General features: G+C 43.2%; 1 protein-coding gene across 1 annotated transcript; it reads right to left on the reverse strand.

Moving 5' to 3' along the window:
• Positions 1-18,005: 18,005 nt before the first annotated feature.
• On the reverse strand, positions 18,006-19,491 carry LOC142102207 (zinc finger protein RFP-like). Its single transcript, XM_075186923.1, has one exon. It carries the CDS (start codon positions 19,489-19,491, stop codon positions 18,358-18,360), a length of 1,134 nt encoding a protein of 377 aa, XP_075043024.1. The 3' UTR covers positions 18,006-18,357.
• Positions 19,492-22,178: the final 2,687 nt, after the last annotated feature.

A 22,178-nucleotide genomic window follows, 5' to 3' on the forward strand; every position in this document is an offset into this window, starting at 1 on the left:
AGGCATTGATTGATTCCGGAGCAGCAGGAAATTTTATTTCCAAATCGTTAGTAAATCAATGGTCTCTACCAGTGATTACCTTAAAAACTCCCATTACTGTGACGGCTATCGATGGATCACGTCTCATCAACGGTCTCATCACCCAGAGTACGTCTCCAGTAACCCTTCAGATTGGTGCTCTGCATCATGAAGAGATATCGTTTTTAATTCTTCCTGTGACGACAAGTCCGATTGTCCTAGGCCTTCCATGGCTTCAGTGTCACTCTCCCCAGATTGACTGGCGCACCCCTCAAGTCACGTCTTGGGGGTCTGAATGTCACCATCATTGCCTTTCCCAAGTCATTCCTCTCAAGGTACAGCAAGCTTCCATCTCAGCTATTTCACCGGGACTCCCTCCTCAATATGCTTCATTTACCGATGTTTTTGATAAAGCTCAGTCTGAACGTCTTCCTCCTCATCGTTCTTGGGATTGTCCGATTGATCTTCTTCCTGGCAAGACTCCTCCCAGGGGCCGGGTCTATCCACTCTCGTTACCTGAAACTCAAGCTACATCTGAATATATACGGGAGAACCTCCAGCGTGGGTTCATTCGACCTTCCACCTCGCCCGCTGGAGCTGGGTTCTTCTTTGTCAAAAAGAAGGATGGATCATTACGCCCTTGTATAGATTTTCGTGGACTCAATGCCATTACTATCAAGAATCGGTATCCCATTCCGTTGATCACTGAGCTATTTGACCGCATCAAGGGAGCCCGTATTTTTACTAAGTTGGATCTTCGTGGTGCCTACAATTTAATCAGAATCCGTTCCGGTGACGAATGGAAGACAGCGTTTAACACCAGAGACGGGCATTACGAATATCTGGTAATGCCTTTCGGGCTATGTAATGCCCCCGCTGTTTTTCAGGGCTTCATCAATGAGATTTTTCGGGACTTATTATATGTATGTGTCGTCGTCTACCTGGACGACATATTGATTTTTTCACAGGACCTGCCTTCTCACCACCAACATGTGGCAGAAGTCCTCTCCAGGCTACGGAAAAATTCATTGTTCTGTAAATTAGAAAAATGTTCATTCGAATTACCCCAGATTCCATTCTTGGGGTATATTGTTTCCGGAGTTGGTCTGAAGATGGATCCTGACAAAGTAAATGCTGTACTACATTGGCCCCAGCCAACTACTCTTCGTGCGATCCAGCGTTTTTTAAGTTTTGCCAATTACTATAGACGCTTCATTCAAGACTTTTCTTCCATTGCATCTCCTATTGTGGCCCTGACTCGAAAAGGGGCTAATCCTAAGCAATGGTCAACTGAGGCTATTCAAGCCTTTCAAACATTAAAAGAGTCCTTCTCTTCGGCTCCAATCCTTCGTCAGCCTGATGTGACACTCCCCTTCTTCCTGGAAGTAGATGCCTCTAATGTGGGCTTAGGAGCTATTCTCTCCCAACGCTTGGAACAGCAAAAATTCCACCCTTGTGCTTTCTATTCTCGGGGTCTCCTACCCGCAGAGAAGAATTATACCATCGGAGACAAGGAATTACTGGCTATCAAAGCCGCATTAGAGGAATGGAGATACTTGTTGGAGGGGGCTCGCCATCCGGTGACGATCTTCACGGATCATAAGAACTTGTCATATCTCCAGTCTGCCCAATGCTTGAACCCTCGTCAAGCAAGATGGTCTCTTTTCTTTTCCCGTTTTGAATTAATAATTACCTTCAAACCAGCTGCCAAGAACAAAAAAGCTGATGCCTTATCTAGAGCCTTTGTTACGTCCTCTGATATAGAAGAGGTTTCCAACCATACCATTCTTGACCCCAAATGTATCTCACTGGCTGCTTCATCCACCAAAACGCTACCATTTGGGAAGACCCTCGTGCCTCCTACTCTAAGGAGGAAAATCCTTTCGTGGTTCCATGCCTCTCGTTTTTCTGGACACGCCGGTGAACACAAGACTTTTGAGATCCTCTCTCGAAGTTACTGGTGGCCTTCAATGAGGAGAGACGTCAAAGAGTTCATTGCTTCCTGTGAATTATGTTCGCAATTCAAATCCTCCCGCAGAACCCCAGCAGGGTTGCTGCGACCACTACCCATTCCGTCCAAACCATGGACCCATATTAGTATGGATTTCGTTACTGACTTACCACCTAGTAAGAACCATAACACTATTTGGGTGGTAGTGGACAGATTTTCGAAGATGGCTCATTTCATCCCTCTGTCTGGTTTGCCTTCCTCGTCTATCCTGGCTGAACATTTCATTAAAGAGATCTTCCGTATCCATGGATGTCCATCTGAGATTGTGTCTGATAGAGGAGTACAATTCGTGTCCAGATTCTGGCGAGCCCTTTGTAAAACCTTGGGCATACGATTAGCACTCTCATCTTCTTACCATCCGCAATCCAATGGACAAACCGAACGTGTCAATCAAGATCTTGAGACTTTTATAAGGATATTTTCATCAGCCAATCAAGACAACTGGGTAGAGTTACTCCCTTGGGCTGAGTTCGCCCATAACAACATGTACCATGAGTCATCATCCAAAACTCCATTTTTTGTGGTCTACGGTCACCATCCGTCTTTTCCGGAATTTTCTGCCCTCCCGCCCACCCAAGTTCCTGCGGTGGAAACTGTTTGTCAGACCTTTAAAAATATCTGGTCTCAGGTCAGAACCTGTTTAAAGAAGACATCTGTCAAATATAAATCTTTCGCTGATAAGAAGAGGCGGGCTATTCCACCACTAAAAATTGGAGATCGTGTCTGGTTATCCACAAAAAATATTCGTTTGAAGGTTCCATCCATGAAATTCGCCCCTCGTTTTATTGGTCCATATAGGATCATTCAAGTTATCAATCCAGTATGTGTGAAACTCCTTCTTCCTAAGAGTCTTCGGATTTCTAATGCCTTCCATGTATCTTTGCTCAAACCTCTTATTATCAACCGTTTTTCAACTCCTCCCTCAGCTCCGCAGCCAGTTCAAGTTCATCAGGAGGAGGATTTTGAGATTACCGAGGTACTAGATGCAAAAATTTCGCGAGGAGTCCTCCACTTCCTCGTTCATTGGAAGGGCTTTGGTCCTGAGGAGCGCTCTTGGATCAAAGCTGAAGATCTTAATGCTCCTGCCCTTTTGAAGAAGTTTTACTCCAAAAATCCGGACAAGCCCGGTTCCAGGCGTTCTGTGCCCACCTTTAAAAGGGGGGGTACTGTCACTCACCGGACCGTGAGTGCCTCTTCCCGGACATTTAGGAACCGTGGTCGTCCACCATCCTGAGGGTCTGCGCATGCGCAGCCCTTTTCTATACTTCAGTGTATACCCCTTTAACTCAATTGGCAGATCAGGCAACCTCCCTATATTAAGCACCTGTGGTCAACACCACGTTGCCTGATCTTGGAGTCTCATTCCTCATGAGTCTCTGAAGGTGTTCCTGTATTCCTCGTGTATTCAGCGCTGCTGATTCCTGTGGTTTCCAAGCCACTTCTATTCCTGTGGTTCCCATACCACTTCTACCATCAACTGTATCATCAGGACTGTTTGCTGATTCCTATCCGCTGCCTCCGTGCACTACAGTCTTCCATACCACTTCTACCATCAACTGTATCATCATGACTGTTGCTGATTCCTATCCGCTGCCTCCGTGCACTACAGTCTTCTAAACCACTTCAACGTTATTTTATATCAATGTGACTGTTTGCTCATTGCTATCCGCTGCCTCCGTGCACTCCAGCTTTTACTTCACTCACCTGCTTCTCATCAAGTCTGTTTGCTGATTGCTATCCGCTGCCTCCGTGCACTACACTTTCCTGCTGGCAACTCGCCTGTGTTCATCATCGTGACTGCCAGCTGACTACTATCCGCTGCCTCCGTGCACTACAGCCTCCTGCTTGCAACTCGCCTGTGTTCATCATCGTGACTGCCAGCTGTCTACTATCCGCTGCCTCCGTGCACTACAGTCTCCTGCTTGCAACTCGCCTGTGTTCAACATCGTGACTGCCAGCTGATTACTATCCGCTGCCTCCGTGCACTACAGTCTCATCTCATCTTGCTGTGCTTCCTCGAGACTGCCGCTTTCATTACCATCTGCTACACTTCGTGATCTACAGCTCCTGCCCTGCGCTGCACTCCTGTTTCCCATCGCTGTTGGTTCCTGTGGTTGCTACTGGTTACCTCCGTGTGCCGCTGAGTCCTGCCGCTGTGGTCAGCGCTATCGTCCATCTCCTGCTGATCCACTCTCCACGCCTTCACGTGTTCCACTGGTCTCTACCCTCCTGTCAGCATTGGATTTGTATCTCATCTACTACCCTCTGCTGGATCATCTCCATTCTCCTGGGCCCTCTATGAGTCCAGGTCCACGTGTTGCTGATTCCTGTGGATTCGTGCCCCTGTCGGTCTACTCACCTGTGCGCTGCACCTGCTAGACCGCTGCCTCACCTATCCAGGGACTTCCTATCCAGTCGGTCTCCAGCCGCTCAGGTACCGCTGCAATCCCATCTGACTGCTACTGCTGAACCACGGTATGCATACTTCTCATTGACTGTGCTGTGTATTGCATATCTTGCTGGACTGTGTTTGGTTCTCTCTGGAGTCTGCTATCCGCTGAGTCTATTGCCATCATTGACTGTGTTATCATTGTGCTGGACTACTTCAAGAGACTTTCTAGATTGCAGACCTGCTCAGTCATTTATATCTATATATATATCTATATTGTGCATATTACTGTGGATCGTGTATAAGGTGCCTGTGTATATCCTGTGTTGCAGTCTTCCCCTGTGCACCTCCTCACATATATATTCAGTGGTACAACTTGCTGATGTCAGACCACTGATCCCTGTTTCCGGTATCACCTGTCCCATCCTCCTCTCACATAGCAGTGGTACAACTTGCTACCGCAGACCACTGACTACCTGGATACCTCCACTTGGATTCCATTCCTTCACTCAGACAGCGGTACAACTTGCTACCCGCAGACCGCTGACTCTCATCACCTCCTTGTTTCTGTTGGACATTCCTCCTCACTATAGCAGTGGTACAACTTGCTATCGCAGACCACTGACTACCTTCACGTGTCCTTGTCCATACAGTTCCTTGTGTATTATTATCTCATTATTACCAGTGTTGCTAGTCATAGACTTTCCTGAGCATCTCATCGGCCATCATTTCATGTTCCGTGATCACCCAGCTACCAGAGTACCCTATTACCATCTACATTGCTCTGGTAAGCCTACCATCTGGTGATCCCTGGGTAAAGACTCCTAGTGCCCGTGACACTGTGGTTGTTATCCTGAAATGTCTGGACTTGAGTGGTTACTGCTGCTGTTGACCAAGGAGATAGTACCTGTTCCCCTGATTACATTACAAGTCTTTATATAGTGCAAAATCATAGGGGGAGCATGTCTTCTCTGGGAGTGTGTGTTACACACAGTAGTAAATTATATTTACAATCACATGCAAATGATTTGGTTAAGTGTGTATAAGGTTGCTGACCTCTGCATGTGATATGATCACTGACTTTACACCTACTGGGTTAAATCTTGTATAAATATCACATGCAAATGGATAAAATTCTACCATACATTAAAGTATTGACACGTGACATGATGGATACTACAAGAATATGCAAACACAAATGGGAGGTTCAAACATGTCCATATGCTTATTGCTTTTTCTGCATGGGAAAGACAGTAGGTTATAAATAGACCTATGTGGCAGAGCTTCCTTCAGTTTGGATATGGTTCATAGTCCTTTTTTACGATTATATGTATTTCTGTATCTGTAGAGAAATCTGTATGTGAAAGAACAAATAATGTATTTATGTTTCAAGGTGGTGATTGGTCTTTTTTAGGGGCTTGTAGTTAGTCAACAGCTGCAGTCAGCTGGTAGAGAAAGTGCAGAACTGATTTTGGAAATGATAATATGTTTAACATAGTTGATTAGTGTTGTCCAAAAACCTTCAGTATGTAATTTCTTGTATATTTAGGAATGAATGTTGCCATGCCAATTTTATTTGGGGGCAATTGTGTAGGATTATTGACTTTTCTGTTTTTGTTTGGATGTAGCTTAATACACAATGATGACATTTTCAGCAGGAAAATAGAATGTAAGGTATCGTATAGGTAATACAATTGCTATTAACTTTTCTTATTCTGTAGAAAAACGACAAAATTTGAATAGAAGATTGTTTGCATTGTGTTTTATGTCAAGTGTATAGTTACAAAAAAAGCTTGGGGTAAGAATTCTTAGCATTTAAAGCTATATACAACATTATTTGCACTCTGTTTTATGTAAGGATTTAATTAAAAGCTATTATTTATTGGTATAACATTGTCTGCACTATCTTTTTTAGTACCTATTAAAAGTTAATATTGTTTCACGGAGGGGGGCACTAAACCAGTATCTTGCCTAGGGCCCTATGAGGTCTAAATCCGGCTCTGGTTTCCCCCTCATAGGGTTGTGCTTCCATTGGGGGCCGCAGGTCCTGGGCTATTTCTATCTCTTCTTGATAGTGGAGTTGTGCAGAATAGAACAGGGGGAGGGCCCCCTTGTGGTGAGCTGGTGGCAGTGACTTCACACACACCTTCCTGCCGCCGCATACTCTTCATGTGTCGCATCGCAGGAAGAGAAGGACATCACATCACTGTGCACATCGAACCTCCTTGGCTTATGGGTTAGCACTCCTGCCTCACAGCGCTGGGGTCATGAGTTCAATTCCCGTCCATGACCTTATCTGTGTGGAGTTTGTATGTTCTCCCTGTTTGCGTCGGTTTCCTCCGGGTGCTCCGGTTTCCTCCCGCACTCCAAAAACATACTGGTAGGTTAATTGGCTGCTAACAAATTGACCAAAGTGTGTGTATGTAAGGAAATTTAGACTGTAAGCTCCAATGGGGCAGGGACTGATGTGAATGAGTTCTCTGTACAGCGCTGCGGAATCAGTGGCGCTATATAAATAAATGATGATGATGATAATAGACAGTGTACACAGTGACCCTTTATTCATACTGTCATCCTCCTTTATAGCCGTGTATGATTCCTGGTGTGTAATCCCGGGATACCATCTCCCCTGTAATAAGTGCATGTACAGGATGCAGACAAGTACTTCCACAGTCACCTCATCCTGATTACACAGTAAGAATAGGCTCCTAGTGCGTTTATACCTTTGGTACTTTGAGAGGTAACAGTATAATATAGGAGGTGCTCCTGATTCACCTTTATGTTACTGTATATGTGACCTTGTAGATTCAATGTATGACAAAAAATTGCATTTTTTTAAAGCAAAATTATGTTATTTTTTCTGTGAAGAAATACTTTGGTTTTTATGCCTGTGGCTACAATTGATGATAAACATGTGAAGGGCGTGTGGGGCTACTACAGAGCATGTTGAAGGTCTGAGTAACATGTGGGGCTTTTATTGAGCATGTGGAAGGTCTCAGTGGCATGTGGTGGACAAGGAAGTGAAGACATGACTCTATGACCCTATTTAACTAGCAGTTATAGGCTCTGGTTAGGCTGTGAAAACTAGTGAGGATTTCTTCTAAATGAGGATTTTTTACATGCGTATTAAAAATTTAGATAGCATAGTAAGAGTTACACAAGAGAGGAACAAGAGGAGAACAAAGGAGATTATCTGGAAACACTGCTACACGAGACATCATTCAGCAATCATCTGTGAGCTCTGAAATCCTCCACCACCTGCACTGTGTGCTGCCTGCACACACCCTGCTGATCTGTTTCTCAACCTTAGTTCTTGCATCTGCTGTTTGATTATGACTTATTGGTTTCACTTATGCTGTTGCTGTATTCCCACCTTCAAAACACACTTTTAGCTCCACTTATCTCGATTCTCTAAGTGGCGCCCCTGCTCTTCCTTGCACACTGTTCATACACAGCTACCTCAGTACACCTTCCACTGTGGCTAATGTTTTATCATCTCTCTCCACTCCTGCCCTATGTCACTGTCTGGTCGAACTGTTTCCTACTCACTCATTCCTTATCTCTACTGTCCTAACTACTTCCCATTCCCTTGCTCATCCTTTTACATCTTTTCTTCTTTACTCTCCTGCTGCTTCTGTAGTCTCTTACTTTACTCACCTATCCTGTTTCTCTTTTCCTCATCTTGCTTGTAACCTGTCACAGTCCTTACCTTCTGCCATACTCTCATTTGTCTTTTCCACGCAATTTTTTCTCTCCTATTTCATGATGCTGCAAAGTCTCAATTACTACATCTCCTTATTCCTTATACCTTATTACTCTCCATTCAGCACTTCCACCTATTCCCCCTCATGGCTCCCCACATCACTACTCCATACTACAGACCCAAGCTTATCTCCTCTATCCCCTGTCGCTCCCCCCTTCCACCACATATCTCCCTGTCTCCCCCGAACATCCATTCCCGCCAACCTTATTTTCATCATTTATCTTACTCACCTTCCCCTGTCCTGTGCACTCTGGAATGCAAGGTCTGTGTGCAAGAAACTCACTTCCATTCATGACCTCTTCCTCTCCCATTCCTTTGGTCTCCTGACCCTTACAGAAATGTGGATCTCCCCCTCTGATACAGCTTCCCCTGCTGCACTCTCCTATGGGGGGCTTTCCTTCTCCCACAGTCCCCATTCTGGGGACCGCTAAGAAGGTGGTGTAGGTGTCCTACTGTCTCCTGGCTACACCTTCAGTGTTATTCCTCCTGAGTCCTCCTTCTCCTCCTTTGAAGTGCACTCCATCCGCTTCTTCTCCCCTCTCCACCTTCATGTTGCGGTCATCTATTGCCCTCCTGGCCCATCCTCTCAATTTCTTGATAACTTTGCCACTTAGCTTTCCCATTTCCTCTCTTCTGATCTTCCCACTATTATTATTGAGGATTTTAACATCCATACCGACTCTCCTATTACTACTGCTGCCTATAATTTTCTCAATCTCACATCCTCTCATGGGCTCTCCCTATGGACAACTTCTGCCACCCACTGTGATGGTCACTTCGTGGAGTTTATATTTTCCTATCTATGTGACATCTCCAACTTCTCCAATTCTGTCTTCCGTATGACTACAATCTCCTTTCCTTTACCCTCTCTTTAACCCTTGCCCCACCTTTCCAACCCAATGTCGCCTGAATGGTGTGTCCTATCAACAGCATTGAGCCCATCATCTTTGCGTCTTCTTTGTAACACTTACTTACTCCTATTTCTATTCTATCATGTCCCAATGCTGCTGTCTCTCTTTACAACACCACACTCTCTGTTGCCCATGAAACTGCAGCCCCTGCCCCATGGTCCCCGCCAATCTAAACCGCAAACCTGGCACTCCCCTCTTACTCGTCTCCTCCCACTCCCACCCCTACTCCTCTGAACACCTATGGAGGAAATCCTACTAGATTGCTGACTTCACCCGCTATAAATTCCTCCTTTCCTCCTACTATTCTGCCCTCTCTCTTGCCAAACAAACCGATTTCACAGCCCTCATCTCCTTCCAGTCCAATAAAGCCCTACGCCTCTTTGCTACCATTAATTATCTACTGTAATCTCCCCGACCTCCTCCCCCCTCATCAATCACTGCTCTTGACTTTGCCACCTACTTCAAAGACAAAATTCACTCTATACACAATGATATCTGTTCTCGTGTCAGGGCTCCCAAGGTAAGACCACAGAGAGAACGTAAGTGAATAAAGTGGTTTATTAGAAACACAGATAATACTGGTTCAAGATGCAAGACAGTAATGATATTACAGTTCATAACAGTGGAATAGGCAACAATAGTCAGTGATGCAGGCTGATTGGACAACAGGTGTAGATCATAGCGTTGATCACGGATTGTGGCACAGGTATGCAGAGATGAAGGAAATCCAATATACAGCAGTGATGAACACACAACAGAGATGAATAGCAGTTACCACGGATTGTGGCACAGGTATGCAGAGATGAAGGAAATCCAATATACAGCAGTGATGAACACACAACAGAGATGAATAGCAGTTACCACGGATTGTGGCACAGGTATGCAGAGATGAAGGAAATCCAATATACAGCAGCAATGAACACACATCAGAGATGAATAAGTAGGAGTCAAAGGGCTGCTTCCCATCAGATAGAGTGACCTGATGATCTGGCAAAGGTTGCTTGGGACAGGCAGACTTATATAGGCCAGAAGCAGGTATAAAGCTTCCAGGAATGATGAGGCAGGTAAGAGCAGTCTAAGTACCACAGTGGCCCCTTTGGTGGGCAGTGGTACCACAGGCAGGATACAATATATGCAAAAGGTCCAACAAAGTACCTGCAGACAGGAGCTGCAGGATGCAAGTCATGACATCTCGTCAGACTTGTCTGCCCCACCTGTCCTCTCTATCACGCACTCTGCCACCCTTGGCTCCTACCCATCTGTTACTGTGCCTGAGATCCTCTCTCTTCTCTCCTCGCCTCCTTTTCTTCTACAAACTGTCCTCTCGATCCTGTCCCCTCCAAGTTCCTCCGCTTTCTCTCTTCCAATGCCTGTTGTCACCTTGTTCACCTTTTTAACCTCTCTCTCTCCACTGATATCCTCCCCTCGGCCTTCAAACATGCTCTCATCTCTACTATTCTCAAGAAATCTTCCCTTGACCCCAGGCAGTGGCGGGCTGGGACGGGGAGCATAGGTCCCCCAGGCCGCGTGGTCTAACCACTGTTAGGGCCGGCCGCCCAGCCCCCCCCAGATGCAATATTTCTGCGTAATAACCGGCGCCCGCATCACATGACATGTGATGCAGCCGCGTCAGTGCACAAGCGGCCGCATCACATGACACGCGATGCGGCCGCGTCGCGTGTCATGTGATGTGGCCGCCTGTGCGCCCCCCGGGCTGAAGCCTGCCAGCCCGCGCCTGACCCCAGGGCCGTAACTAGAGTCCAGGTCGCAACGCTGAAGGGGGGCGCAATTTAGGAATATTTAAGGTTCAAATTAGTTTATTATTTTGCACATAAGGAAAATATTGGCTGCTTTTTCATGTAGCACACACATACTTGATAGCTTATTTGTACACTGAAATTTAAAGTTGATCTAGGACATGCCCTACCCCAAAAATAAATCTGCCAATACATTTTAAATTTACCTTCCCCTCCAATGCAACATGGTTTTGCCTTACTTGCTTACTTTTGCTTAACTTTCCTTAATGAATCAGGCCCATTATGTCTTGGAAGGTCAGTGCATCTGATTTCAACTGCATTTTACTAATGTTTGAAGCATATAGGTCAGTGTAGAACCTTTATATAACGAGGTACCCTTGACGCTGAGATGCAGGCTTAAATGTTTTGATCAAAATATGAACTAATACCTTATATTTTCATTTTGCTAGATACACATATATATGCAGTGTTAAAGACAAACGCCAACAACAATTGTCTTTATGTATTTTTAATTATATATTGTGTTTATAAAGGTTTGTCACAGGTTTACGCAGTTTCTCTCTAAATTTGACCTTACAGACTATTTTTGTGTTCATTCTGTCAGTTGCTTAATGCTGCAGGCATTCTTGCCGTGTATTTAATATGGTCCCTCTACTGTGGGAAGAGAGATTACAATTTAGAAAGACTCAAAGTTATGCCTTTATATAATGTTTTAAATAGATTGATATGATTTCGCTAAATAATGTGTTACCTCTCCATATAACATGCAAGCCAGCTAAATGTCTAACTTAGTAATGCGAATATCTAAGTCAGGAGGAACTTGTCTTTGTGATATTACCTACCTGCTTTCAGGCCTCAGTCCTATGCTGCTGTTGGAGGGAGGACTAAACTTAGAATATTGAGGTGGTATTGATAGACAGATGGCTATGGTCTCTCTGATTTGGGTATATCTCTATTCTCTTGCTGCTAACGGGAATGAAATTTACAGTATGTAATCTTCCTTTCCATATGCATTGGGTAAAAACTGGATGTGTAATATTATTCATATTGAGGGGGAGGTGGCCCTTCATGAGATTAAACATCTGCACTACAGTACCCATGAGATCCTGGTTCACTTCCTCCAGATACAGCATGGTGACATTTTGTGCTTTTATACTCGAGTTCTGCATAAATATCTACTATTACATGAAGACTGGGATTCACCACATCACATTCCACCAACTAGAAAGTATCCCTCTATTGTACTGTACTGATCTGTTTTCAGTACAGAATTTTGTCTCTATCTCTTCATAACCATTGGACCCTGGGTCCTACTGTCTGCTGAATTACTTCCCCAATACATCCTTTCTGAACACTTGCACAGAGATGGATTTATAATAGACCTCATGGAACTATAGAAAGAGAGGGTAGGTAGGCAGAGGGTGCAGACTTCATCCCCAGAGGTAGTGGGGACAAGGTGGGTAGACTGGAGGGAGAGAGGGGTCTAATGGGAGGAGATGTTGTGGCATATGGACTTAAATTAGAGGGGAAGTGGGTGCTAAAGTCAAGAGCAGAAAGCAAAGAGGAAGGGAAGGGCAGAGGATGCAGTTGAATGTGTGAAAATGCCATGGTGGATGTAGGACTGGGAGGAAATTAAAGTCTTAAAATATTACTGTTTAGAGAGTGATAGGGTGGATCTGTAATAGGATAGAATGAATTTGAAGTGGAGAGCGCTCATGGGGGCATATTTGTTGGTAGTGGATTGAAGGCTAATAACAACTGCCAGGGCAGTAGTAGGGGTCCGATTGAAGAAAGAGACAGCTTATTCGGCGCTGCGGAAACCTTGTGGCGCCTTACAAATAAACGATAATAATAATAATAATAATAATTCAGGGCCAGGAAATGTGAAGATGGGAAAATATGTGAGTCCAGAGAGGAGGATAATGAGGTAGGGTCATTGGCCTCAAGGTTGGGCCTGGTGAGGGGAGGAGGAAGGTGAAACGGGTGGGGAGATGCTAAAGGAGAGAAGATGGTGGTCAGAGACAAGGAAAGGGGAGTTGTTGAAGTTGACACTGCACAGAGGTGGGAAAAGACCAGATCAAGGGAATGGTCATTGCTGTGGGAGGCAGAGGAGCAGAGCTGGATTTAGGCTTTGGGGGGCCCGGGGCACTTAAGACAGGGGGGCCCCTAAGATCTAAAATTAAGGGCATAGTGACACATCCTGCATTACATCACCTACAGCCCACAGTATGACACTTACAGCTCTCCCAGAGGGCTCGCTTAGGTTGTCTGCATAAGAAAAATCATTGCTTCCACAAATTAAAATACTGTACATTAAAACAATCATCAAAACACCACATTAAAATGGGTATTGACACCACACATTAAAACTAGCAATGATATTGCACATTAAAAATACCATTGATAACATACAGTAAAACTAGCAATGATACCGCACATGAAAAATACCATTGATACCGCACATGAAAAATACCATTGATACCGTTGATACCGCACATGAAAACTAGCAACGATACTGCACACAATATATAATATATATATATATATATATATATATATGTATACACATACACATACATGATGCAGCAGATATGCTATAGGATCCTCTATTTTATTAATCATTACTAAAGTAATTATCAAAGCCTGTCTCTCATATTAAAGCTTTAATTATATTATATATATATATATACCGTATATACTCGAGTATAAGTCGACCCGAATATAAGCCGAGGTACCTAATTTTACCACAAAAAACTGGGAAAACTTATTGACTCGAGTATAAGCCTAAGGTGGGAAATGCAGCAGCTACTAGTAAATTTCAAAAATAAAAATGATATATACAATCTATAAAAACAAATGTATTGTTCCCAGACTAGATAAATAAATAGGATGATTAACTGGTGTAGCAATACCAACATGTAATATATCACAAAGGATGGTGTATCCGGAGGCTCCAAACTGTATAGGACATAACAATAAGTAACAATGCAGAGCAGTGTTGTTGTGTATAACTCACGATTTCTTGATAGCAGTTCTCAGTCCGTCCGCGGTATTCCTTAAAGACTGCAAGCAAACAGATGGGGTGCGCTGACTATAATAGCCGTCCAGACACAAAGTCTTTTGAAGGAAAGTTCCTAGCTCCGTTTGGTCCTACCACTCCAATAGCGCTGGACAGAGGGAGGAGGAGAGAGAAAGTTTGGAGTGGTGGGGTCAGATTTTAGTCCCTACTTAAACTTGCCCCCACATGCTGGACACTTCCCCTCCAATGGGGCAGCGCTGCTCACAACAGGCTCTTAATAGTTTTTCAGCTAAAGTTCCAACCTGGCCCTGCTTAAAGAGGTTCAGTCCTTACCATCTTGCATCTCCACATTCATCTCTCTCTTCAGGTCTTGACAGTCTATAAATCTCCACTCCATAGCAGTACAGCCCAGCATCGTGCATGGTCCCCGCAATAATGTCCATGTCAGGCAACTGTCCAATCACATTGTTACTATACACAAAGGAATTCATTTTGTTGGGGGAAGGGAGGGTTACTTTGTAAATGCACCAGAAATTTGAACATTTGGACTAATTTATTCAGCCTTGCATAGTGGTCACACATTATGCACTGTTTTTTTTATTATTCACTAGATTGTTCTAATTATCACAATTAGGTCACTATATTGCTCTCTGTATTGTATATTGGTCACTAGATTGCTCTCTGTATTGTGTATCAGTCAAGACTTTGCTCTATGTATTGCGAGGTGATCAATAAGTCTCTTACTGTATTGGATATTAGTCACTAAACTAAACTTTGCACAAAATAGGAGGCTCCCTATATTTGGGACCTAAACCGTGGCGATATAAGATTTCACAATAAAACGTAAAAAAAATAGATCTGTATTATGTTCCAAAATTCAGAGGCTAAAAATACATTACTTTGCAAAATTTTGTCATCACATAGTGTTGTCAGATATTATAGATGGTATATTTTAGCACTGAGTTTAGTGCATTGGAAGCTGATTATTCCATATGATCTTTTCTTTTCACAAAATGATCTACACAGTTCTCCCATAATTCATCCCAGCCTGCTGGTACTGTTTAATCCATACTTACTCCATGTTCTCACATATACTGAGAAGTATAATTCTGTATGATCAATGTAAAATATTCATGTATAGACAAAAGAAATGGAAAACTAGAAGTGAAAAACTGTAAATGTAAACAGAGTGCAAAAAATGAACATGAAAAATAAAATGGCTTATGTAACAGACATCCTCTCCTCTTAATGTGTAGCCCCCTGCCCAGGGGCGCACGGAGGATTTGTCAGGGGGGGTTTCCTCCGCCCCCGGAAAAAAATAAATCCTAGAGACCTGTGGCAGCTCCGTTTCGGCTGCACTGTAGTATACAGCAGCCGCGGCGCTGTCAAAGAAGTGTCCGCGGCGGTGAATTCATTACCTATATCAGTGGTTCCCAAAATGTGCGCTTTGGCTCCCTGGGGTGCCTTGGAAATCTCACGGGGTCCCTCGGCCAGGGCCAGTGGTAAGCAAGGCGGGGAACTACTTGGTAATTATTTTGGCTTAGGGGTGCCTTAAAAAGAATTTGGAGACCCTAAGGGTGCCTTGAACTGACAAAGTTTGGAATCCACTGACTTATATCATACAAGCTGTAATTCAACTATCACTAGTTTTTTACATTGCCCATTATTGAACTTCATTAGAAGAAAACTCGGAAGTATGTCTTTATATTCTGTATGCCTATTTATTATCTGGTGATAAGCCTTACATCCACTGAAAACAGCTGTGTGCCCTGGAAATCTGCCCTATAGTACTGTATGCACAGCCCATCACACTGACGTGATGGTCAAGAAATTAACTCACCGACTGTAGAAATAATTTAAAAGCTGCAAAATTTTATTTTAAAGAAATGAAAAGCAAAATTGTATTATATTATATTACATAACATACAACAACTGTCTGATGAAACCATACATGTAGCAGGATATGTCCATCTTTGTGGACATTCATTTTTCAGTTGATTCTCTAAATAAAACCCCTCTTTAATGAATTTTTAGATACTCTCTCAGTAGATGTGTAGACATGGCCGCCCCCATTGCTGTGTGACTGTGCCAATGTCAGAGGGGTTATAATGTGTGAAGAATGAGGTTTTAAACATATTCTTTCCCTACGGTGAATACAGATCATGCTGCAGAATTAATGTTATATAAAGAAGCCCAGTAATAGGGTGAACACTGGTTGCAGCCAATCACAGCTGCCAGTGACTCAGAGATGGGGAAAGCCAACATAATGTATATTTATAATGAATGTTTCTAATAGAGATGGTCACTGACCCCCGTGTTTTGGTTTTGGATTCGGTTTTGGATCTGGATTACCGTCGTGTTTTGGTTTTGGTTTTGGTTTTGCAAAACCGCCATTGCGTGTTTTGGTTTTGGTTTTGGTTTTGTTTTGCTATTTTTTTTGAAAATCCATGTTTTTGGGCCTAAATTAACCCAATTTAGTGCTCCAACTGTTTTAGAGACAAGTAATCTAATTGTTGAGGTAATAAATCATCCAAAAAAACAGTTTAATTTTTCGTTGGTAGGCCTTCATTTATTCTACACACAAAACAGATTGTCTTCCTCTCCATCTATGCATATTGGCAATGCAGCCATCGTCTTTGAATGTATATTACACCCTACACTTATAGTTAAATATGTAAAGAAATGGAAAAAGCCAGTTTGGTTTCTGTCTCTCAAGGCCCCCCTCCACTTGTATAAAATACCAAAAAATTCAGCCATTATAGACTGTACAATATTAATTGACATGGAGAAAGCCAGTTTGGTTTCTGTCTCTCTAGGCCCCCCTCCACTTGTATAAAATACTAATAAATTCAGCCGTTATATACTGTACAATATAAATTGAAATGGACAAAGCAGGTTTGGTATCTGTCTGTATCAGATCCTCTCTCCACTAGGAGTAAAATAGAAAACTATTCAGCCGTTATATAATCTAGAATATAAATAGAAATTGAGAAAGGCAATTTGGTATCTGTCTGCATCATAATCATCAACATCATCATTAGCGCCCTCGTCGCCTACACAAATCTCCCCCTCATCCTCTTCTAATTCCAAAGTGGCATCCTCAATTTGGGTATCACCGGCTACACTCGGGCTATTAAGGCACACATCAGCAGAATGCTCACGATTAGACATCCCACTGTTGGATGGACTCTCCACAGGGATTGTTGTCATTTGTGAATCAGAGCAAATATTCTCCTGTAATGCCTCACTGTTATCTTGCAGCTCGGCTTTGACGCGTAACAGTAGTTGTGCACCAATTGTAGGCTGGGTAATTTTTTGGGATCTGCCACTAATAGCCAAAGTTAAAGGCCTCATTCTCTCTTTGCCACTGCGTGTGTAGAATGGCATGCTTGCAATTTTTTTTTTATCGTCACTTAACTTTTGCTCAGTTACACTTCTTTTTCGCTTCAATACAGTAAATTTTTTGGGGGTTTTTGTTTTTTGCACTAATTTGGAAACACTCTGTTGTTTGACATCGCCTTGGCCAGATGACATACTGGGAACACTAACATCAGGACTGGTGACAGAACCTGGTTGCTCATTCAGATCATATGTGGACTGCTTTGAATCCATTCTGAGCGCAAACCACTGGGGAGTGCTAAAAATTATTTAGTAGATACTGCTGACAGATATGACTTTTGACAGCCAGAAATATTAATGCACAATTAGGGAGAACACCCCAAAAGCACTGAGGAGTGCTAAAAATTATTTAGTAGATACTGCTGACAGATATGACTTTTGACAGCCAGAAATATTAATGCACAATTAGGGAGGACACCCCAAAAGCACTGAGGAGTGCTAAAAATTATTAAGTAGATACTGCTGACAGATATGACTTTTGACAGCCAGAAATATTAATGCACAATTAGGGAGGACACCCCAAAAGCACTGAGGAGTGCTAAAAATTAGTTGGTAGATATTGCTTACAGATATGACTTTTGACAGCCAGAAATATTTATGCACAATTATGGGGGACACCCCAAAAGCGCTGGGGAGTGCCAAATATTAAGAACAAATAATAAACCTCCTCTCTGCACTAGCGATTTTGGTTAGAGCAATTGCAAGAACAATATTGTATTCTCTGTCCCTGCTCTAATCAGCCTATGACTACACCCTGCTCTCTCCCTCTGTCAAATGGCAATGGATTGCTGTGGAGGTGTGTATTTATAAAGTTGAAGTATCGCGAGAACCGAGCCCCGAGATCCGATGACGTCACGATGACGTTCGGCCTCGATTTGGATTCGGAACAGGCGGGAGAGTACCGGACCCGCCCATCTCTAGTTTCTAACACACCAACAATGGAACAAATCCAGACACACTGGTCATCTGGTCTCACAGGAGGAGGGGCTCAGCTATAGCTCCACCCACTGCTTCATTCTATTGGATAAGTGTTCCACCAATCAGATTCCCCTCCCTGTGATGTCACCAGACTCTGGGCAGATTTCTTACATCATGGTAATTTCTCCCAGCTCCTGACTCCCCCAGATATCTTTATACAACCTACCCATACACATAATGCAGCATGAAGGGGCTCAGTGTAGGTGGCAGTGAAGGTGTGTAAGTGTCTGATCGGGTCACACAGAGAATAAAAGGACAGCTGTCCAGCCTCATAATCCAGATATATCCTCACTCTATCACAGGGAATATTGTCAGGTAACCGGATATCTTTCCTGTCATGTATCACTGTATACTGATTATTATACCTCCTCATACCCCAGGACTTGTTATTATATCCAATATATGACTGATCTCCTCTCCTGTTTATACTGGGATAACACATCCCTACCCTCCAGGTCCCTGCTTCACTGACATCCACTTCCCAGTAATGTCGCCCTGAGGAAAATCTCCTGGTGCTTAATACCTGATGACACTGAAATCTCTCTGGTATTACTGGACGATTCTGGTTCATCATTGACATGGATGCAGTTTTCATGTCATCTGATATATGTATATTATTAGCAGCTGTGTCTACATCTAGTAATATGTCTGTAGGTCCCTGCATATAGATCCCTGTATTTATACCTGTTATTATGTCAGATAATGTGTCTAATGACCCCGAGATAAGACCCATATCCAGACATCCTACAACATGGACCTGGTCATCGTGTATCTCTCTGTCCTCAGTATCACACAAGTCACCTGTGTCTGGTTCCTGTAAGACAGTCACTGGATCAGACATGTTACACAGCTCCTCAATGTGACACATCTTTCTGGACAGCTCGTCCTTCTTTATTTCCAGCTGCTGGATCAGATCAGAGACTGAGAGTGAAACGCTCTCTTTTTCCTGATCTTCTCTCCTGCGCTCCTGCAGACTCTGGACTCTTTTCTCAGTCTCCTCTCTCTTTGTGGCCAGTTTCTGCAGAACATTTCTCAGTTTCTCCTTCTTCTTCTCAGAGGCCTTATCCAGCATCTCCACCCGGTGTCCCCGATGCTCTACGGCCAAACTGCAGGTCACACAGATACAGGCAGCGTCCTCAGTGCAGTAATACTCCAGGATCTTCTTATGGACGGAGCAATTCCTGCTCCCCAGGGAAGTGGTGGGATCAGATAAGACGTGTTCTGCTGACTTGCTGTGTACTCTCATGTGATTTTCACACAGAGAAGCCTCACAATGCAGACAGGATTTAGCAGCAGGTACAGGGAAATTAATACAGTAAGTGCAGAAGATCCCAGTCTCATTCTGATCTGACCGAGTAGACAGGAAACTCCCCACTATGTTACACAGAGTTATGTTCCTTATCAGTGCAGGGCGTTTCTTGAACTCTGCTTTGCATTCAGGACAGGAATAAACTCCAGACCCCTCCTGTGTATCCAGTACACGATCAATACAGACCCGGCAGAAGTTGTGTCTACATCTCAATGTTATAGGATCTGTATAAATGTTCAGGCAGATGGGACAGTCCAGCTCCTGTCTCAGATCAGCAGATGCCATCGCTGCAGCAGAAGAGAGAAATGAAAGTGAAAGTATCTGACACTCAGACACCAGTGGGTGTGTTTCACAATCTGCTCACAGGGCGAGGCTGAACTTCTCACTCAGATTATATCTATAGGCTCAGTGATACTAAGGGACAGAGCTAATACATAAAGGGACATCTTGCAGAAAAATGTGTGTATTTTGGTAACAGTTATTGCAATGTAATAAGCTGGTAATGACTCATTGATTTTGCACATTTCACTGTAACATTTGTTATTCTATACTATGTCTTACTATTTACCATTCTTACAGACTGGCTTTTAGGGTACATATATATCACATTCATTGTAGTAGCAAACTTGTGTTATTATTTGTTAAATAAAAGTCTCAGCATACTGGGACTTGTAGTACCACAACAGCTACAGAGGCACGGGTTGCCTGATACAATAATGCAAGATTAAAATAATAATACTTCACTAATAAATAGTTGCTGAAAATGACTTTACATTAGATTTACGTAAAACAAAATGTTATTTTTTATGTATGTGTGTAACTATATACTGAGGGATTGATTCATCTTCGAACACAATGTGAGCACAACTGGCGTTTAAAAACACGCACATAACTTGCATACACGTACGCCCGTATTCCAACACAATCAGATCTCAAGAAATTTGTCGGATCGAAAGTAGGCTACCAATGGACCGATTCTTGATCCATACACAAACAGAGAGGATAATATCCTTTTTACAGCTGGAGAACTAGAATCACACAACGCAGTCAGCGGTTCAATATTCCGCTCTGATTTAATGCATACAAGGAATATACATTTATAGTACATTTGAGGAACTTGTTCATGTGCAAAACCAGCTGATGAATCACAAGATCAGTCTCCTGACAAGCCTGCGGTTGTACTGCACTTTAGCCTTATGGTGCAATTTTACAAGAAGCCTTGAGGTAGTAAGTTATTTGTAATTAGCTACTTCTGCAAAATTTTACTTCTGCTTCTATTCTCTGCAAACTTCTTGCAAATTCTAGAATATATCCCTGAGTAGATTAAAATGTGAAGCATTCTTAAAGGTACACTATATGTCGCATAAAATATATTATCAAAATGTTTCCATTTCTATCTGGGTATAACTACACTCTGGCTTTATATTACTTGCCGTATGTAGACAGACAGAACACTGTAGGATACACACATGTATATGTCTAATATAAAGTCCCATCAGAACATGCAAAACTTTTTTTTGTAAAATACATTATTATTATTATTATTATTATTATTATCTTTGACTTATAAGGCGGCACAAAGGGTCCACAGTGCTGTACATTACATATACAGAAAACAGAACCAAGACACAAAATGATACATAAATATATACAAACACAGGTGACAGGGTAAAGCAAATCAGATTATATTTGACAGATAGTGAAAGGGATAGTAGAAATCAGCAAGAAGAAGGCCGAAGATTAATTAAACAGGGAAAACAGGGCTAGGGAAGCAGGCCAAGAGGTACAGAGGGTGAAGGAAGAGTAGAAGGAGCACACAAGGAAAGAGGGCCCTGCTCATGAGAGCTTACAACCTAAAGGGAAGGGGGAGACACATAAAGGGTGGTACTAACTAGGGGAGAGAGCCAGGACAAGAGAGTTAGGAGGACTGATAGACTTGACTAAAGAAATGAGTCTTAAGGGCACGCTTGAAGCCTTTGAGAGTAGATGCTAACCTGATGGAACGTGGAAAATCGTTCCACAGCAGCGGAGCAGCCCGGGCAAAGTCCTGAAGACGAGAGTGAGAGGAGGTGATCAGTGAAGTAGTGAGGCGGCGGTCAGAGGCAGAGCGGAGGGGGCCGGTAGGAGTGTAGGTAGAGATGAGATTGGAAATGTAGGGAGGGGAATATTGACTAAGAGCTTTAAAGGTGAGGGTGAGGAGTTTAAAATTAATTCTGTAGGGTATGGGGAGCCAATGTAGTGGCTGTTGGAGGGAGACCGCAGAGATAGAGCGGCAGGAGAGAAAAATGAGACGGGTAGCAGCATTGAGGATAGACTTAAGTGGGTCAAGGCGAGAATCAGGTAGGCCAGAGAGAAGAAGGTTACAGTAGTCAAGGCGAGAGATAATAAGCGTGTGAACAAGGGTTTTCGTGGCTTCCGTGGTGAGAAAGGGACGTATCTTAGATATATTCCGAAGGTGGAAGTAACAGGATTTTGAGAGGGACAGAATATGAGGCTTAAATGCGAGGGAGGGATCAAGGATGACCCCAAGGCATCGGACTTGGGGGACAGAAACGAGGGTAGTGTTATTAACAGAAATAGAGAGGGGGGGAGGTGGGAGAGTCCTGGCAGGGGGGAAAACTATA

Source organism: Mixophyes fleayi, chromosome 1 (genome assembly GCF_038048845.1).
Source record: "Mixophyes fleayi isolate aMixFle1 chromosome 1, aMixFle1.hap1, whole genome shotgun sequence".
Taxonomy (NCBI): Eukaryota; Metazoa; Chordata; class Amphibia; order Anura; family Limnodynastidae; genus Mixophyes; species Mixophyes fleayi.